This window comes from Channa argus, chromosome 10, assembly GCF_033026475.1.
Source record: "Channa argus isolate prfri chromosome 10, Channa argus male v1.0, whole genome shotgun sequence".
In the NCBI taxonomy this organism is placed as follows: domain Eukaryota; kingdom Metazoa; phylum Chordata; class Actinopteri; order Anabantiformes; family Channidae; genus Channa; species Channa argus.
The window spans coordinates 14,364,891-14,383,763 of record NC_090206.1 but is presented as its reverse complement, the minus strand read 5'-3'; the positions used below and the strand labels follow the sequence as shown (position 1 = coordinate 14,383,763).

Here is an 18,873-nt window from a genome sequence, read left to right as displayed (position 1 = left end):
CCTGTACTCCTGTCTACTCTCTTCAGTCCTCTCAGTGTCCCACTTCTTCTTAGCTAACCTCTTTCTCTGTATACACTCCTGAACTGCCTCGTTCCACCACCAAGTCTCCTTGTCCGCTTTCCTCTTTCCAGATGACACACCGAGTACCCTCCTACCTGTCTCCCTGATCAAATTAGCTGTAGTAGTCCAGTCATCTGGAAGCACCTCCAAACCACCCAGAGTCTGTCTCAGCTCCTCCCTGAAAACTAAACGACATTCTTCCTTTTTCAACTTCCACCACTTCGTCCTCTGCTCTGCCTTAGTCCTCCTTATCTTCCTCACCACCAGCATCATTTTGCACACCACCATCCTGTGTTGTCTGGCTACACTCTCCCCTACCAATGCTTTACAGTCACTGATCTCTTTCAGATTACAACGTCTACATAAGATGTAGTCTACCTGAGTGCTTCTCCCTCCGCTCTTGTACGTCACCCTATGTTCCTGCCTCTTCTGAAAGAAAGTGTTTACTACAGCCATTTCCATTCTCTTTGCAAAGTCAACCACCATCTGACCTTCTGCGTTCCTGTCCTGAACACCAAACCTGCCCATAACAGTCTCATCACCTCTGTTCCCTTCACCTACATGCCCATTGAAATCTGCACCAATGACAACTCTCTCACCTCTGGGGATGCTCTGCATCACATTAAATAATCTTCTAAATAAATAATCTTATTCTCATGTCTAACACAGAAATGGTTTTGTAGTGAAAATGACTGCATATCCACAAATGCAAGTTAAAACTTGACCAACCAAAGATAAAAACCTGTTCAAAGATCTAGAAATGCCACTGCCTTCTCTGAAAAACAGAAACCTGAACTGTACTGTCTTCAGCAATCTGTAGTCCTAATTTTTCCGTGTCAATTTTTGTGGATGAAAATTTTATACTTTGCATTCACTGCAGCTATGTTGGCTTCATATCAATATTGGAAATGGTGTAGAAATGACACCTCAGTCTGTGGTGAATCTAACTCCTCAGCTGAAGTAAAATCCTAGTTGAAGATCTGTAAGTTGTCCACATGTACTGCATTGAAGTCTCTGCATCTGTGCTTTGAGCATTTGTCAATATGCATTATGACGTTTCACAGCATTATACTCCAAAAACCATTAAGGTCCAGGCAGTAAAAACGTCATCATAAAGCGCGGCGGGAAATTTCGGTTCCGCGTAGTCCGCTTTACTCTTTACGCTTTGTCACTTGAATTCTATCAAATTTATCTTTCACTTAAACATGACCTGTCAGATATAAAGTTGTCCTAGCAGACAGCTACGAAGACCACGGTCAGCTGAAATTCACGTTTTAACTGTGTTCGGCGAAGATAGGATTACTGTGTGTAGGTTAAGTCTTGTTTAACAGCAGTTTCTGTATTATGCGAACCGCCTGTCTGGAAAATAAAACTATATGTAGGGCATGTTCCTTTAAAGTATAGAGTGATACGTCACACAATAACAAAAAAATCAGTGGTTCGCTTTGTTTCTGAACGAGAGTTATTTAGTTTAGGTTGTAGCAGAGTACAGATTATCGCAGAGTCAGCGAAAGATGGCGCAGTTACGACGTCTACTTCCCTCCCTCTTGGAGTCTTTAATAAAGATGGCGGATAGATATTTTGTTCCTGACATACCTTTAGCTACCGAAATAACTTGAAATAAATGACGTTGACCTAATTTTTAGATATCAGGTGCAGGTGAACAGATTTGCTGTTTATCTGGCAAATTGTGGGGCTCTTCTGCGGAGTTGTTAATCCTCGTAGAAAGCATTCAGCAGGGCTTTTTCCAAACGGTCAGTATTTCCTTTTAGCATTGACGGTCAGTGGCCTGCCGTGTTCAACAAAACTTAAATCGTTAGTGTTAACGTTATCTTATAAGTCTTGTAAATCTTGTAAATCTTGCATGTAAAGTATTCGTCAGTGTAACCGCTAGCTGAAACTTGAGACTTTTTGTTCTGTTTATTCGTCTAGCGTTGGAGCAGAGTCTATTGACTCAGTCATAAAAATGGCTAACGGTAGCTTCACGGTGACATGGAAACGAAGAAGAGAACTATCAGAAACTTGAATCTTACTAGTTGGCCAGCATTAGTGGGAGCGACTATCTCTAGCTGTACTAGTTGTATACGGGGGTTAATCCCATGGTGATAAGATGATGCATTTTGATGATTTTCTCTAATACTATCATGGTATTGTAAACGTCAAACTGTATGCTACAACTTAACACTGATAAATTGCTCACTTTTTGTTTACCCTGCTATGTTTAACATCAACCTATCAGTCATAAATGGTGCTGTTTTGTAGCTGACCCCAAACGTATTTTTGTTTAGGGCTAATTAATAGCATCCAAGTGAAAGGAGAAGTACATCATCACACAAGACCTCCTGATCGAAAATACCTGTAAGCTGTTGGCAGCCAGCTTCAAAATGTCTGACTATTTGAAGAGAGCCTTCAGGACCCAGCTGACCACAACCATGGATGCAGTCCTGAAAAGAGCTGTAATTGAAATAATGACAGTCTTTGAAAATAGTATACATGACCATCAGATGGAGTTGGCACAAAAAGGAGAAGAGGTTGTTCAACTTAAAATAAAGTTACAGACAGCAGAGCTCAAGCTGCGAGAACATGAGTGTGGAGACGACAGGGGAGTGGAAATGAACAAAACTCAAACAAACGAAACACACAGACCACCTGAAGAGGTTCGGAACACCTCTGGCCAAACTTCTGATGTTCCTGAGATTGATTTTGAAGGTATAATGTTACAATCGGATGACAGAGTATGATACTTTCTATTATGAAAGACATTTCATGATATGATCACTGTTTTGTTAGATGTCATTAGAGAGAGCTGTAAATTTAGGACATGACTTAAGTTTATTCAGAACTATTTTAGTGTTGATGTTTGTTGAATTTGTTTAAGCTTCATTAGCCACTTTACACATGACCTCTGGTCAATGTCCAGAGAAATCGGTTTTCAGAGTTGTTTTACACATGTAACACACAGCGGGAGATTGTTCAAGTCATGCGAGAAACTGATTAATTTCAGTCAGGGGTCAGAGAGTACAGCACGATGTATGGAGGTCATCAACACACCCATTTGCAACGCATCCATTCACTCGTTTTAAATCCTCAACAATTTGGGATAGAGCAGTGTTTCTTACTTTGACATTTGCGTTCTGACATTCACTGCCTTAAGAGTCACCACTTAATGTGACGTGCATGTCTTTGGACTATGGTCGGAAACTTGAATACACAGAAGAAACACAGAAGCATGTGGAGAACATGTGCAGAAAGACTGCAATTTGGGGACCTTTTACCTGTGAGGCAGCATGACTAATCTTTTCACCACAATGCTGCCTTAAATCAGAACACATCTTTACAAATTTATTGTTAACATATTAAATAAACTTTTAAGTTGGCATTAAATATTGCTCATTCTACAGTCACCATATTTCTTACCACATCTCTGAATAAAATCAAATTATGACTTGTGTATGATCAGCTTGATCATGTCTGTTTTTGTTGTGTATGGGTTTGTGCAGTGCCTGATGACTGGTGTGCTCCCCTGGGCTGTGAGACTGTGACCAAAAAAGATGAGGCCATGTGTCCCAGTGTAAGACTGCGCCCACTGTCCATTCCTCTGTGGAACATTCCAATCATCAAGCAGGAGGTGTGTAATTCAAGTGGAATATCTGGATGTATTGGCATTACAATTTAGCATTATAATCAACAAATGTTTGCATTGAACAGGCAAAGAAAAAAAGTTAAGTGGGGATGCTTTCAGATACGGAGTTCCAATGTGTGTACTTAATCCTGTATAATTATTTGGTACAGTGACTAGAGATTTTCTGATTGTTATTTGTGGGGTTTTTTTTCACAGTATTTTGAGACTGGTTGAGACCTCCTGTGGCTTTTTTGTTTCTTTTTTTGTAATTTTTATTACATTTAATGGTTAACTTAAGGTAAATAATTGTGTGATAGTGTAGTGCTAGTGCCCTAGTAACATTTTAAACAGCCTATATGCTTACAGTTCTGACCAACTGATTGAGTAAGGCAGACAAATCAACTGTGTAGTTTGTTTATTGTAAGCGTTTTAGTCAGACATTTGATGGTAAGCTCAGGGTTGTTGTCACGCCTCAATTTTACAATATAACCACTTTAATAAAATAATAATATACAGAAATGTTTTTCTGTCTGTGAAGATCTTAGTCACCCAGGTCACGGTTACCCCAAAAGTGCTGTTCAGTGGCAACTGGATTGTTTTTAGTGCATGTCAAACTTAGACATCACACAAAGGAACTGATGAACGCTTTCAGATGAGAGGTTAAAAATCTTTAAGAATCAATCTGACTTGAGTCAGTTTCCACTGAACAGCACTGATGGGAGGCTGTTTCTAACACCCAAAAACGAACGAAAACTTTAGCGCAAACAAGCATGCTACTGCCATCATTACGATTTAAATGAAGCTTTTAACTGACCCCATTTCAAACATACTATAACAGCAGAACTTGATGTTGAATGTGATTTTTGTTGCATGTATTAAACTTTTTCACCTTAAGTGAAATTGTACCTCCTTTTTGCTCAACCCCACTTCATTTGTAATGCTCCAACACTTTCTGCACAGCCCTTCAGGTACTCATAGTTAAAAAATACCTCTAAAAGAAAATGGGGGGGGGGGGAAACTGGATCATTTGGTCAGTTGGATGAGCCTTGCTCGAAAGGCTTTTAGAAGTGAATATCTCTGCACTGCTGCATTGTTTTTGTCTGTCAGAGGCTTCCATTGCGACCCCCTCCCATAATCTCATTATGGTGTAATTTTACATATTTCTATAAAAATGTGAAAAATGTTGCATACTAACTTTTACCTTTGAAATGTCTCTTAACTGCTAAAATTTCTCCTCTGCTTTTCAACTCAACCAACTTGAGGTCAACATAACATTCCAATAACATAGTATCAGTGTGTTTGCTTCAGATAACTTTATTACATGATAAAGGTATCTGAAGTACCAGTATTGGTGCTTCTCTAGTGAGAGATGAGCTTAGTTTTTTTTTGTTGTTGTTTTGTGTGTTTATTTATTTTTTTAATTGAACAAATCAAATGCTGTCCTTTGATTGGTTAACTGGAAACACTATACGCTCCTCACCTAATATTTATATCAAAAATAAAGTAATTATTTATCCTTTTATCTTGGACTTGAGTCTCGTGAAGCAAAAGCATTTCTGCTCAATACACTTCTCAAAGGCGTCTCCTCAGCTTAGATTGTTTGCTTGCTTTGCCTCACCTTTGGATAAAAATGATGATGTGAATACATCTATCAAAAGAACATGTTAAGACCTGCTGAGCATTTGTAGACATCTTTGAAGATGTAACTGATAATGTCTGTTTTTTTAGGTGACAAACTATCGCATTGATTCACACCAGCAAACAAAAGGTGTCAGGAGATCCATGAGAGGTGAGTTTCATTGTTCTTTTTTCCATTAATTACTTGCTAATGTAAATATTTATTATTCTCATAATGAAGCTTTTACTTGCAATATGACAATATTGTAGGCTTTATTCATTTCAAATATAATATATGGATAAATGTGTAGAAAGACTCTAATGTATCTTATGCATTATTCACATATGACCTTTATGTCCTTGATGTCATGTCAATGATTTAAGCTGCAAAACATAATATTTGTGAATCAGGCCTTTCAGTATTAAGATCAGTTAACTTGTAAAATACAAGATGACCCTAACACTAGCCCTAAAGCAAGGTGTCAACCTTAACTATTGTTTTGAAATTATTATTTTATAAAGTACTGACCAGCAGTATTTCTTCATTTATGTTAACTGATTATGTTTAGAAATTCAAAAGGGGCAATTATTTGGTGGGTTGCACATAAAGGTTAGGATTTAGACTTGACCTTGAACTTTTTGGTAAAGTGACACCTGGCTTATTTGACCTAAATAGTGTTTAGAGGCTGCGTTATCAGGCATGTTTTTAAATATAAATTCTCAAATACAGCCCACTGGGGCTTTTTAACATTTGTGGTGTTACCTTTGGTGCAACACCTGTTCGTGCTCCACATTTTCTCGGCCCCACAGTGTATCTAAATGACCAATGTGACTTTATTTTTACTTTAACATTTATGTGGTCTTTTGCTTGTCGGCATTGGCAGTTACTTCTGCCCATGCCATCTTGCCTACTGTTAGCAGCACTGCAGTTAACCCTCCCACACCGTGGCGCTTCTGTTAAATTGCAATATTAATTTAAAAGGGTAAACCATTCAGCCTTAGTCAGAATCGATAGATACCGGGGTAAGCAAGCATCAGATTTTTTTTTTTTTATCAAATGACCTGGTCATTTAAATGAGAAAACTTAGAACATTAGCAGCTATTTATATTTGACTGTATATATTAATATCGATTTTACACTCTCCTTCCTGGCTTTATGATTACGTATTTTAAATGTCGTTTTATAAAAAGTCTCATTACATCAGTTTTTTATAGTTATGCTAGTCACAGTATGTTATCTTTCTCAGGTTCCCCATTAAATGAGAAGCCCAAACAATCTCAGGACACATGCTTACCACAGCAAGGACAAGGAACTCGACGTCCACCAGTGAGAAATGACATGAAGAAATTGCTTAAAGAAATCAGACAGGAATATTTGGGCGGTTCAGGTCTTAGAAGAGGAAGAAATTTAGTAGGTAAAGACCAAAAAAATGCAGAGGAGACCAGAAGAAAGGAAAGAAAATTTGAAAAAGAGCCTGCAGAACTGGAGACAAACAAAAATAACATGAAAAATGAAAGGTACATCTGCAAGTTTTGCAAGAAGGTATTTGATACCCCATTTGGCCGAAATGTGCATGTACGATCACACAAAAAGTGCAGAGGTTGCAAAAAAGAGTTCCCTTTTCCGAGTGCTCTAAGGTATCATAAAACAAATTGTGAAAAACTTAAAAAATTGTTGTTGAGAGAAGCACTGCGCACTAATCCGCAACAATCTCAGTCCAGGGAAGAAATGCCAAGTAAAAGCCAGGTGTTCGTTAGGAAGGAAGACTCAGCTTCGCCTAGCAGCCACAGTGATTCATCAGTCCAGAAAGATGACTTCCCCAAAATCCACCGCTGTACACGCTGCAATAAGAAGTTTCATGTCATCTCCAGGCTCAAAGAGCATATGCGTCTTCATGGAGGTGAAAAGCCATTTACTTGCAGTGTGTGCTTAAAGAAATTCCACATTCAACAGGCACTCAAAACTCACATGACGAGAATGCACAAGGATGCAATGGGGACGAGTGGAACAAATGGAGACCTTACATGGACCAAGCCTTTAGAGGACACTGAAGATAATCGAGAGGATTTGATTTCTCCTAGTGACAACACAAAGTGCACAATCAATCTGAACAATGTTCAGGGAGAATGCAGTCCAAGATGGCATAGAATGGGTGTACGAAGCTCAAATGGTTTTATCTGCTTGATGTGTCAGAAGGTTGTAAAAACCAAACGTCAATTGGTTGAACATTTCCGTCTCCACACAGGTGAGAAGCCTTTAGAATGTGAGTGTTCAGCAAAGTTTCGTACTTCTGCACAGCTGTACATACACAAAAAACAGTGTCGTTGGCCTGCGATATTGATCCAATGTGAAAAGTGCAAGAAACGATTCTCCTCACAAGCAAGGTATAATAAGCATGTCTCCACTTGTCAGAAGACCTGGCCTCTTGTTTGCAAGTTTTGTGGAAAAGGCTTCTTCCTTAAAGGATGCTTGAGGAACCACGTGGCGCATAATCACAGCCAAACGTGATACACTTGGTGCCATCTGTCTGTGGACATTGTTGTTGTCAGTTATGTTTTTACAGATTAATGGTTTTACCAGCATTTAAATTTTTTAGGTGGCTTAAGTTGAGCTTTTGAATTGTATTTTTCTACTTTAAATCACAAAAACGGTTGTATAAATCTAATGTATAAACATTAGTTTTCCCATTATCTGTTAAGTAATATAATTCTTTAACACCAATAATAAATCTGGTAACATGGGTCTGCCATGGCATATGAACATGGTTTTAGTTTAATTTGAATACCAAATTTAATATACCTACTTTTTTTTAATATATCATTTGTCCAAATACATGTAGTACTGGGGAATATGAAAACCACAGACTAAATTCTACGGGTCTTCTGATAAGGACCGAAGTCATCTAGATATTTTTATTGCCTTTTTAAACTGGAGAGCCCAGAAGTAAAGTAATGTCTGTCAGTGTCCATAGTCCACAACCCAGTACTCTTCTTCGATGATTAACTTCTTGTTAATCGTTTGTTACTTCTATTCAAGTTTTAAGGCAGACAAATATATTCACTAACGAGATAAAATTATGGGGTGGGCAATGGATAAAACCAATACAGACATTTTAATATTGTGGTAGTGGCAAATAGTAATTCTTACTGTTTTCCAATAATTCTAAATCCTTGGCAAATTGAGGTGTGTCATCACATTGATAGAGAAGCATTTCAAACCAACAGTTTATATAAACAGACCTGCTCTTTGACAGCAGTGGCTACTATGTCTAGTACAAGTTATTCAACAAAATCTATTGTTAAAAATCTGAGATCTTGCCTTACACAAGTTATTGTTGAATTGCCAAACCCTATTTTGTTTGTTAATAACAGTGAATGTTTAATATGCATTCTACACGCTTCCATAATCACACTTATTTCTGTTGTGTGTCAAGTGTACAGGTTTAAGCAGAAAGATAAACTGCATCCGTTAATAATCTCAACTGTCTGCTGCTGTGCTTGGCTGTGGATTGTGTGATGTTGGAAAGTAGGCAGAGGTAACTGGTTAGGGGCAATTACCTGTGCCTACCTGGGTATAAGGTTTAGATTTAAAAAAGGAAAGGCATTTAGGCTAAATGGACTTCAATTCGCCCACAATCTGCTCCCAAGTCTAATCTAACCAATACACCATTGAGGCATCAAATGTCTTATTATTCTGTCTTATTTTGTCCTGGTTTTCAGCATGTATGCAATTCATAATGTGGTCTTGCAAGACTACACATTTTTTATAATGGATACCCTGGATTAAGACATTAACACGATTGCATTAAAATCAATTTTTACACTTTGATTAATGAATGAGTTTTGTTGATTCCCATATGTCTTTTTAAATTAGGTTTTAGTACGAATATTTAACTGCAGTATCTAAAACCCTTTGTTATCGCGAGACGTCCGAAGTTATCTCATCACAGACGCGGACCTGCTTGCTGAATTGAGGAGTTGCCGCATGTTTGTGATGGGAATGTTTCATTGGATTTACTGTCAGTCAGTGATGTTTTTGGTCAACGAATGTCTATAATTATTGTCGACCCGCTTCTTAGTTTGTGTCTTTTGCATTTAAACCTTTTGCTTGAGTACTAGCATCAGAGGCTAAGGTATTACGCTTCGTTGGCTCCCTTGTTTACACGTTAGCTAAAGGCAAATTTAGCTAACGTTAGCACACATGACGATCCTGTAAAACATTACCTGTGTTTGTGTACAGTGTCTTCTTGCACCTAGCTAGAAGATAATAATCGTGTAAACGTGTTATCTTACACGATAACGCAGACTGCCGTTACACCACAGTTTTGTTAAAATTACGACAACGCCGCATATGTTGACTAAACGCAATTAAGCACAAGGCAATTAATTAACCAATAAAACTGGCATAGACGCTTAGCATGGTAAAGTCTCATGGCAGTTCATAGATGCCAGGGCACAGGAGTGAACAGCGGCAACGTTAGTCACGTCGTCCCTCAGCTACAACTGGACGCTAATCACAGAAGAAAACAGCGGTGTCAATCCGTCGTTCACATTAAAAAATCACCACCAAAGCAACGGAGAATGGAGTCGGTGAGAAGTGCTTTCCACGCTCAGCTGGCAACCGTCATGGACTCGCTGCTGGCGGCAGCTGTGTGCGAAATCGCCAAGATCTTCGAAAGCAGCTTATGTGAACAACAGGCGGAGCTGGTGCAGAAAACCGAGGAGATCTCCATGCTTCGAGGCAAGCTAGAGAAAGTCGAGAGGAGACAGAAATCAAAGAGTGGAGGGAGCGAGGGAGCAGGGATGTCAGCGGCCGACAGAGAGGGCAGCTTAATGCAGCAAGGTGCAGGTATTGTATCTGCTTGGTTTTACTCTTATAAGCAGCTCACTGTCAAGGTTAATAATCCAAGATACGCTTAATTCTGAACCCCATATATCTCTTATGTTAACTGTACTTGCTTTTCATATTGTCACCCCCATGCTTAAAAATTGATCTTAGTTTTGTCTTATGCCACAGCGAGAAACATTTTCTTTATCCAGTAAAAGCTTTACAGGTACACTGACCTTTCAATTTTCTTACATAGTACAGAACTTGGGAAAGGAGTCCCCTCATCCAGATCCATCGGAAGGACACACTCGGAGCCTTAGCCAGCTAAAAGACAAAGAGGTCACAGGCCAGGATGGAGCTTCGGTAAAACATGAGGTCAGACCCTGTTCTGTCTGTCCATGCTTTAATAGGTGGCTGCACAAAGAACTGAAGTAATTAAGCTATAATGATTTCAACACAGCAGAGAGTAAAATTTGGACCATGCCCTGCTGTTTGCCTTCTGTATCTCATAGGTTTGTTTTATTCCCCTCAGTGTGCTGGATCACGACCAGTTTTGGGGTCTGTCGCAGTCCAAGCCACAGAGAGAACTCTTGTTACTGGGGATCAAAGACAGACAGATACCCTGTCTGCTACACAAACCAAGGTCAAATGTAAGATGTTACTAAATACTCTCTCTTTTTAGCCTTTTCAAGTTTAGATCAAGATGCCTCCAACACGTTTTTCGTGGCAAAATACAGATTTTAATACAGATGGTGAGATGAAAGTGCAAGTTCTTTCCTTCCTAATTTCTTTACAGTATCTCAGTGGGATCAGGGCAGTAACAGTGCAGACCACAGTCCCCCCCAGGACCAAACCTCCAGCGCCTTTCTCTCCATCTCCCAAAGTGGACGTTGCTCCCCCAGGACTGACCCAAGGGTACCTCAGACAGGGGAGTGGCTGCCGGGGTTGGACACTACCCGAGGTGGCGTGTCCAGTCTGGGGAACCTGCAGGCAGATGGCACCAACTGTTCTGGTCCAGCAAGCAGAAGCACTTGCACAGACGCACCCTGCTTCCGACCTAATTTTGCCTCGGACGAAACCAGCAACGAGGATGACGATAGCTGTTTTCCTTTCCTGGACCAGGAGCCTGAGAACCAGAATGCCAGTCAGAACTCTGAGCAGGGCCACAGTGTGGAGCAAAGGATGGCTCAACCTGACCAACCTCACCTTCCCTCTGGTGAATCAACATGGAGACCTACAGATGACAGAGGTGGAAGAGGCCCCATCAATCACACACGACACGTCACAGCTTTTGGCAGAGATCCTCTCCGACCACAGTCAAATTCACAGTCACTCACGCTAAGACACACAAACTCTGTCGGCCTCCCTCCAGCTCCTGGTGGAGGGAATGGACGACCTTACACCTGCCCATACTGCACCAAGTGTTTTACCTACCCCTCCCACCAGCGCCGCCACCTTTTACGCCACACAGGAGTCAGACTGCATCCCTGCCAGTTTTGTGACAAAAGCTTCCTTACTCCCTCTGAGCTTACTGTGCACACTCGCACACATACCGGAGAGCGACCTTTTGCCTGCAGTCAGTGTGGCAAACGTTTTGCCCGAAGTGGGAACTTACGAGCCCACCAAAGGGATGTCCACATGGGGAAGAGGCCCTTTGCTTGTACAGAGTGCGGGAAGAGATTTGCCCACAGGGGGAACCTGAGGGTGCACAATCACAGAGTTCATCAAGGAGATCCCTACTACATTGATGATCAGCAGGAACCTGATATAGGCCCTCATCCAATTTGAAAACTTTTACAGATTGTTTTTGCACTTTAATTTGTTCACAAAATAAGAGCCTAGACTTTTTTCTAGGATTGCCTTTTATGTCTTACCTAAAATTATCACTCTAAATAGCTTGAAAGTATTCAAAGGTTTTTGATTTTCTGAGAATGTTGAGGTTGGAATTAAGGACCCTCAAAATAATTATGAAACATATGGTCAAAGCAAATGTTAAAGGTTAATTTATTTGTATTTGTAAATCTGTCAGAATTGTGGATCACATTAAACAGATTTAGGTCCGTTTTGATTATTTGAAGTTGATAAAATACAAAAGCAAAAAGCAAGTCAGGAAACTAGTAGGTATTACATTTAGATTTAGCTAGCAGCAGTAAGATTGCACGCCTATACCTTTAACATTGTGCTTACGAACTGCCGCTGTCCTTCAACGTTTATTTTGAATGTGCTTTAAAATAATGACATGTTGCTACATGTACATGAATGTGTTGTTAAAGAACTGTGATTTCACTTTCCATCTTGTTTGTCCAAAAAGAAATTAAATGCTCAAGTACAAACATTTGTTCATCCCAACCTGACAATAATGCATTGTACAGGACACACTTATCTTAGTGCACCATTCAGACGCAAGGGGGCAGTGTCAACATATAAAAGATTTCTGGAAATGAATTCTAACCAGCATTGCAAATAGATTTCTAATCGATCTGTTGCTCTCAGCATCTTTTCCTGTGTGCCCTAAATTTTCACATCTTTTCTCTTGATTTTGTGCATCATCATGTCTCTTTTGCATCTTTGTCATGTAGTCAGACTGTAAGCATGCAAAATCAAAAAGGGGATGTTTCCATGCTCAAAACCCTTTTTCTTTTTTTTTGGCAGTTTGATGGTTGTCCTAAAACAATATTCAAGTGTCCTTATGTATGAGATATCTACTCACTAAGTGACCATGAAAATGTTCCCTGCTAATGTCACGTAATAGTAAGTGATAAGGACAAAATCCAGTGTCTTTGTGCAATAGGCTCAAGCTAATATGAGGTTTTCAGCGGTCATACTTTATTGCCTTTGTGTTGCTGTCTCTCTGTAGAACAAAATGGACAATTATCCACTTAGAAACACTTTATTTAATGCAGACTCCAGAAGTTTTGTTTTTGCTTCAGCTGTTTGTTTTTTTGTTTTTTTCAGAAGATTAGATTCTCTCCCTGCTCACCTAATGTACAGAAATGTGTTGAGAATTTTAAATGCTTAGAGGTTGATGAGGTTTTTTTTTGTCCCCTTTCTTTCGTTCTCATTCCCTTTCACACAAGTCTCAACTGACTGAGGGCTGGCCAGGCTAACGAGGTTTGTTTGTTTTGAAAGCTTTTGCAGAATGAACACTCCCCCAAACCGTCCTCTTTACTGGTTTTTACACCTAGATAATAAAACTTTTGCAAATGCACATCATAAATGTCTCTTGTAGCGAGTTTAATTTTTATGGATTTATTAGTTGGATCTCAGCAATGTGTGTGTGTGTGTGTGACTGAACTCCAAATGGGAAATGATTGAATCCCCACTCAGTAACGCTACAAGCTCTTACCGACCTTTTAGTTGCGTGTACTGTATAAGTACAGTATTTATGTGTGGTTGAATGCATCTGGTCAGACAAAAACTCTAATCTATACATAGATTTAGGCCTTAGTAGGTGTGTGTATTTATCATAAGCAAGAGTCCCTTAGGCTTTGCCCTGTTTTCTGTTTGTATGTTTGGTTATGTGTAATCTCCTTTCTACTTTAAGCAGCTTTTCCCCAGGGGGGAGGGCAACAAATGAACAGTTGACCAGGCTGCAAAGATGTTACATCATGGGTGCTATTAATTTACAGTATGTAAGAAAAATCTTGCATTCACCTCTCAAAACATTGTTTAAGTGTTTTACACATGCTTCAGCTATTGGCTTTAAGTAAAACCAGAACATATCATTTTACCAAATTCTAATCCCTGCACAGGTCATTCCTCTAATAAACTGGTTTGATATAAATGCAACCACAGTTTTTTTCCCCCTCAACATGTAATAACTATCACTGTCAGTAACCTCGTTGTAGTCAGTGTTTATCATCTGGCGAAGTGTTATCATTCTATTTATCAGTCATGGATTAGGCTTTAATGGCCTCTTTACTTTTTATTTCACCATGTTTTTTTGCCCCTGAAGCTAATTTGTGAAAAACCAAATAAAAAAAACCCCAAAACATACATCACACTTTCAGCCTCCTGCAATCTCGTTGCCTTTGGCCCAAAAGATCATTCCATCACCATCCTATAATCCTCCAGGGGGGGAAATTATCCCCTTGGTGACCAGTTACTACATGCTCCTCCCTGAACATGTCGTACAGATGTAAAAATAGACCGAATATTTTTTCCTTACTCTGAAAGATTAAGCATCTGGATAATGTTTTTTTTTATGTGTGTGTGTGTGTGTGTGTAAATAATTTTCAAGCATATGTGTTTCCTTACATCGTGTTTACTGTGAACACTTACCATATTCTTTTAGTGTGTGTGTGTGTGTGTAGCAGCTGTAAGGGGCTTAGCGTTGCCCTAGGGCAGCTCATAATCTACCCAGTCCCACCACTCCCTAGGGGCTGTGGTTTCATGCAGGTTGCCATTACTGTAGTGAAACCCCCCTTTAGGGGATTACAGTGCTGTCTCCCGCTGAAGACAGTGAGTTGATCCATCTTCTGCTGACTGTATTTAAGCACTCACTTAATGTGCTAATAGTGTTAGACTGAGGAGACACAGCAGAGCTTTAACTTTCATCTCTTAACGCTCTTTGTCTGTAAAATGCTGATTTCATGGCTGCTGGATTTAAATACACTGTTAATCTGTCACAATCAAAGAATATTAAGTGATGATTTGGATACAGATTTGACCTGAATACAAGGGCTTTTTATAAAAGATGCTGATGGGATTGTTTTCAGTTGTGTTTGTGTATAGTGTGTATGTGATACCTACAGTTAAGTGCATACACAGGGCTTTATGTGTGCATGTTTTTGTGTGTGTATGCAGGGTGGTGAAGAGCAGCCACTGGGCCACACTTTCTGGGTTGAATCTTCTCCAGATAGTGGGGTCGGCTGTTTCTCTTCACATTTTGGGGGTCACAGAGCATGATGAAGGGTTGGAGTACATTATTATCCTACTTCAGAGTCCATGGGTTTTCCAAGTGTGTGTGTGTGTTTGTGTGTGAATGTGTTCTCCATAGGCTCGTCTTGAGTTGCTAAGCAACCCTGTGTCTGCATGGTGGAGTGGGGGTGGAAGGGAAAGAAGCGCCAGGTCGACGGAGAGAGACACAAGCATTGCTGTGTTGTATTGGACACGTCAGTGCTCCTGATGAATGATGCTAGTTATTATCATGTTGACTGGTTGTAGGTCTGAATTGTGCTGGGGTCTCAAAGTCTGCTCCTCCCCACCTCTACAGAAAGTTAAGTTCATTTAGCAATATCACAAATTAATGTTTCACTTTTTTGAAAAGCTTGGCAGCATAAATGAATGTCTACAAGAACATGGACTTCTGCTTTAGCTTGAATTTTCATACTGAACAACAGGAACTTTACAATTTCAATAAATTATTTATAGAAGTTTAATCCTGTAATTTCTCAACATTGTGATATACCAATCACAAACCTTATCCTTCAAAAAAAAAAAAAAAATACAAAATACACTTTTTTGTCATACACTCATTATTAATTATAATAGTAGTGATTAAAAATGGGGCTTACAAAAGACTGGAAGACAAGAACTACACTTTGTTTCTTAAGATGATAGCAATTGTTAAATTCATGCTGGGAAATTTAATTTACAAACCTTAGATGGGTTACATGGGAAAGTCTGATGACATGCAGTATTACAGATAAAAGAATAAAAAGACTATGCCAGAAATTCTTATCTTTTTCTGAACAGCCTCATTTTGTTAAATTTCTGCGTATGTGCAGAATTAGATTTTCAGAATAAAGGCCAAATAATGATACTATACATTAATGAATAACCTGACAACGTGTCTACTGAAGGCGATGATGTGAGGAAACAATACAGTTCAGATTCACTCCAGGGCAATGGATTCAAGTGACAGTGAGGATTGGTGGTCACGCTCCACTGTCACCAAAGCAACGGGACCAGTCCAAGTCCAAGCCTTCATGGCTGAATGACACGGTCATCACAGGATACAGCTCTGAGGCTGCTGTCACACAGGGTCAGGTTATAAAGAACAAGCTGAAATGGATTTACTGTACCTGAACAAGTCCACAAGCGAAGTAGGAATCTTACTGTGGTGAATATTATGATGAGAAGTTCTTTTAAAAAGTACTAACATACATTAAAATACATTACAAGCCTTCATTCTACAGGTATCAGCCAATGAAACCTAAAGTATCAACAGTAACCTAGACTGTGGCCCTGCCACTGATTTATCATTGTATATTATGTTAGTTGACTCATGCATCAGTGTCAAAACACCTAAAATTGGTAAAGATAGAAATAGGTTTAAATACTTTATTTACATTTAGTTTCTTCAGTCTAGTAGTTTTAAATGTAGGAGCCAGGGATCTCCCTAAAGGGTCATAAGTTATGTCTGAGATATCAACTATCAGATAATGAAGTAAAAATCATTATTACATCCTTAACCTTATGAAATGTAATGCTGTTTAACATTATAGCAAAGAAAAAAAAAGGCCAAATTGCGGAACAAAAATGGCACAGCTGGTAAAGTGTGAGCAGATTGTAACCACTTCATACATTGACAGGTGGTTCAACCATTTTAATACATCACAATTTATTAATTAATTAATGTACCCATTTTCTTTTTCATATTTGAAAACTTTTTTAAAGTTAATAATCAGAACAATTTCTGATTAATGTTCTGTTAATTGACTACACCCAAAGTAATATTTTAATCAATACAGTTTTAGTGAAAGGTCAAAGTTTTTGAGCTACAGTGTAAGATTACCTTGCAAATTTAAATTTTTCATGAGTTTATTTATTCTTTATGAGGTCCTTACATTACTTTTTTAATATGAACAACAATACAGAACATTCCATTTAAAATTGTAACGGTAAAAGGGAAAGTCTTCATATTTAAACAGGGGGGACAAGGTAATGTTTGGTATTTTGCTTAAGAAATGCATATTTGATTACCAAAGTGAATCAAATAATCAACTCTTCAACATTCCAAATCTCATTTCATGAGTCAACAACCAATTAAATAACTAAACTTTAAGGGTTCAAATATAGATACTTAATCTCAGGCAGTCTACATAGTAATGCCAGTAGATGTAAAAGCATGTTCTTAAAGCAAAATAATGAGCTCTTACACTGATTGGATTTTCACTAAAAGCTACATTTACCAAACATTATTGGGTTATGGATTTAACCAGCAGGTGCATTTTGTGGCATATGGTTGTGGTCAATAGGTGGACACATTCAGGTAGAACAGTAGCTATATATTTGAAACAGTGGGTGGCCTTAAGGGAGCTTTGTGGTGGATGTTTGGTTGGTGGGGGGCAGTTAAAAGGGCAGATAAGGCAGCGATGTGTGGACCACTGCCCATCATTGGTAACCAATGAGTGGGGGAGGGTGAAGCTGGCACTTTTGGAGTAAGTCAGATAAACAGCTCTTCTTGTTCCCTGCTGTGTTTGTGTGTGTGTGGGGAGGGGGGAGCGATTTAAGTCTGGTGGCAGACAGCCATCACCAGTGATGGCACCAACTGTCCCTGGCAGCCCCTCACTCTCTGCTGCCATTCTGACTGAAGGCGCTGTGTCTGTGCGTTGGTGTGTGAATTTGAGCCTTTTTTTGTCACTTAGTGATCATTCAGATTTGAATCAATATGGTAACTTGACATTTTTGTCTTTATAATGTTATTATATTATTATTATGTTGTTACTAATTTTATGATGTTCATATTCCTTCAGTTACTGTATTAGTTACCCCAAGGTAGAAAAAACAAAATATTGCAGTCTTTTTACATATACACGAGGGTGAGTGGATCATATACAGTATAGTATTTGGCATGTACATTAGTCTTAATAGTACTCTTATTGTGTCTTGTTATGCTATGTTTTCCATTATACCATTTCCCAAAATTTGTGACACTTGATACTGTCAATAAAAAATGCCACTAGCTGAACATACTACCAGCAGCACATGTCAAAAAAAGTTGGGACAGGGACACCGTGTTGCATCCTTAAAACAAAACAGTTTCAACACAAACCAAGGAGGCCAGTTGATTAGATTAAAAAACTATGTTTTGACCCCTACTCTCACTTGATATAGGATTTCACTTTTTCTTTTCAGTTTTTTTTTTCAGGATAAGCGTTCAGTGTTCTATTTTGTTCATAGGTCTGGATCGCAGGCAGGCAAGTAGCACCCAGACAATTTTATTGTGGAACCATGCAGTTGTATTTGGTTTAGCTGTTTAGCTGAAATAAGAAAGTCCTTCCCTGAAAAAGACATTGTCTGGACGGCAGCGTATGCTGCTCCAAAACCTGTGTGTATCATTGACCATTAATGGTGCCTTCACAGATGTGCAAGTTTCTTTTGCCGTGTGCACTAATGCATCCCCATACTATGACAGATGCTAGCTTTCAGCTTTTGAACTGTGTGCTGATTACGAGTTAGATTGTCTCTTTTCTCTCTTTAGCCCAGAAAATGCTGCATTCACGACTAAAGGATTTCAAATTTTGATTGATCTGCATTTTCCACTTTGCCTCATGCATCTTACATAGGCCCAGGTAAAATGAAGGTGTGGGTGTTTGTGGATATTGTTTATATATGTTTTTCTTCTTTTTGAGTTGAGTTTTAACTTGCATTTGTAAATGCAACAGTGACCTATGTTCATGGACAATGGTTTTTAGATGTCCATTCCAGGCTTTCCACTACAAAATAATATCTGTTTTTAATGCAAAGAAATTGTGGGTCTTCAATATTGTTTTTTTGGCGTTTTACCATTTGTTCTTGT

At 39.0% G+C, this 18,873-nt stretch overlaps 2 protein-coding genes across 5 annotated transcripts; both read left to right on the top strand.

Moving 5' to 3' along the window:
• Positions 1-1,204: 1,204 nt before the first annotated feature.
• Positions 1,205-9,128, top strand: LOC137134142 (zinc finger protein 878-like). Of its 4 annotated transcripts, none has more exons than XM_067518661.1 (5): positions 1,205-1,368; positions 2,349-2,769; positions 3,561-3,688; positions 5,411-5,471; positions 6,547-9,128. In XM_067518661.1, exons 2-5 carry the CDS (start codon positions 2,445-2,447, stop codon positions 7,806-7,808), a joined length of 1,776 nt encoding a protein of 591 aa, XP_067374762.1. In that variant the 5' UTR covers positions 1,205-1,368; positions 2,349-2,444; the 3' UTR covers positions 7,809-9,128. The 4 variants fall into 4 exon arrangements, with proteins under 4 accessions (XP_067374762.1, XP_067374764.1, XP_067374763.1 ...); XM_067518663.1 differs by lacking the exon at positions 1,205-1,368 and adding an exon at positions 1,521-1,814 and having other exon boundaries at positions 6,530-6,693; XM_067518660.1 differs by lacking the exon at positions 1,205-1,368 and adding an exon at positions 1,536-1,814.
• Positions 9,129-9,257: 129 nt separating this feature from the next.
• Positions 9,258-15,525, top strand: LOC137134143 (uncharacterized). Its single transcript, XM_067518664.1, has 4 exons — positions 9,258-10,148; positions 10,384-10,502; positions 10,660-10,777; positions 10,924-15,525. Exons 1-4 carry the CDS (start codon positions 9,731-9,733, stop codon positions 11,913-11,915), a joined length of 1,647 nt encoding a protein of 548 aa, XP_067374765.1. The 5' UTR covers positions 9,258-9,730; the 3' UTR covers positions 11,916-15,525.
• Positions 15,526-18,873: the final 3,348 nt, after the last annotated feature.